Consider the following 206-nt stretch of genomic DNA (forward strand, 5'->3'; position numbering starts at 1 on the left):
GCGCTCACGGGCAGCGACTCCCAGGCGGAGCTCCCTGGGCAACGGTTTCCCAGTGTCAGCGAGGACACGGCAGGCAGGCTCACCCTACCCCGGCTGGCACGGCCTCACCTTCCCGGAGGACGCGGTACATGCCGTCCAGAGCATGGGAATAGCTGGGAGGAGCGAGAGGGGACGGTGTCAGGGTCCGAGGCTCCCCGGCAGCCCCG

General features: G+C 70.4%; 1 protein-coding gene across 1 annotated transcript in view; it reads right to left on the reverse strand.

Annotated features, from left to right (window-relative positions):
• Positions 1-152, reverse strand: part of SLC25A10 (solute carrier family 25 (mitochondrial carrier; dicarboxylate transporter), member 10) — a gene marked incomplete at its 5' end in the record, with an annotated part of 2278 nt that extends 2126 nt beyond the window's left edge. The window contains one exon of the mRNA XM_010289240.1: positions 109-152. Coding sequence (XP_010287542.1) covers positions 109-152 — 44 coding nt within the window. The remainder of the gene's footprint in view (positions 1-108) is intronic.
• Between the last annotated feature and the right edge of the window lie 54 nt (positions 153-206).

Source organism: Phaethon lepturus, unplaced genomic scaffold (assembly GCF_000687285.1).
Source record: "Phaethon lepturus isolate BGI_N335 unplaced genomic scaffold, ASM68728v1 scaffold39306, whole genome shotgun sequence".
Taxonomy (NCBI): domain Eukaryota; kingdom Metazoa; phylum Chordata; class Aves; order Phaethontiformes; family Phaethontidae; genus Phaethon; species Phaethon lepturus.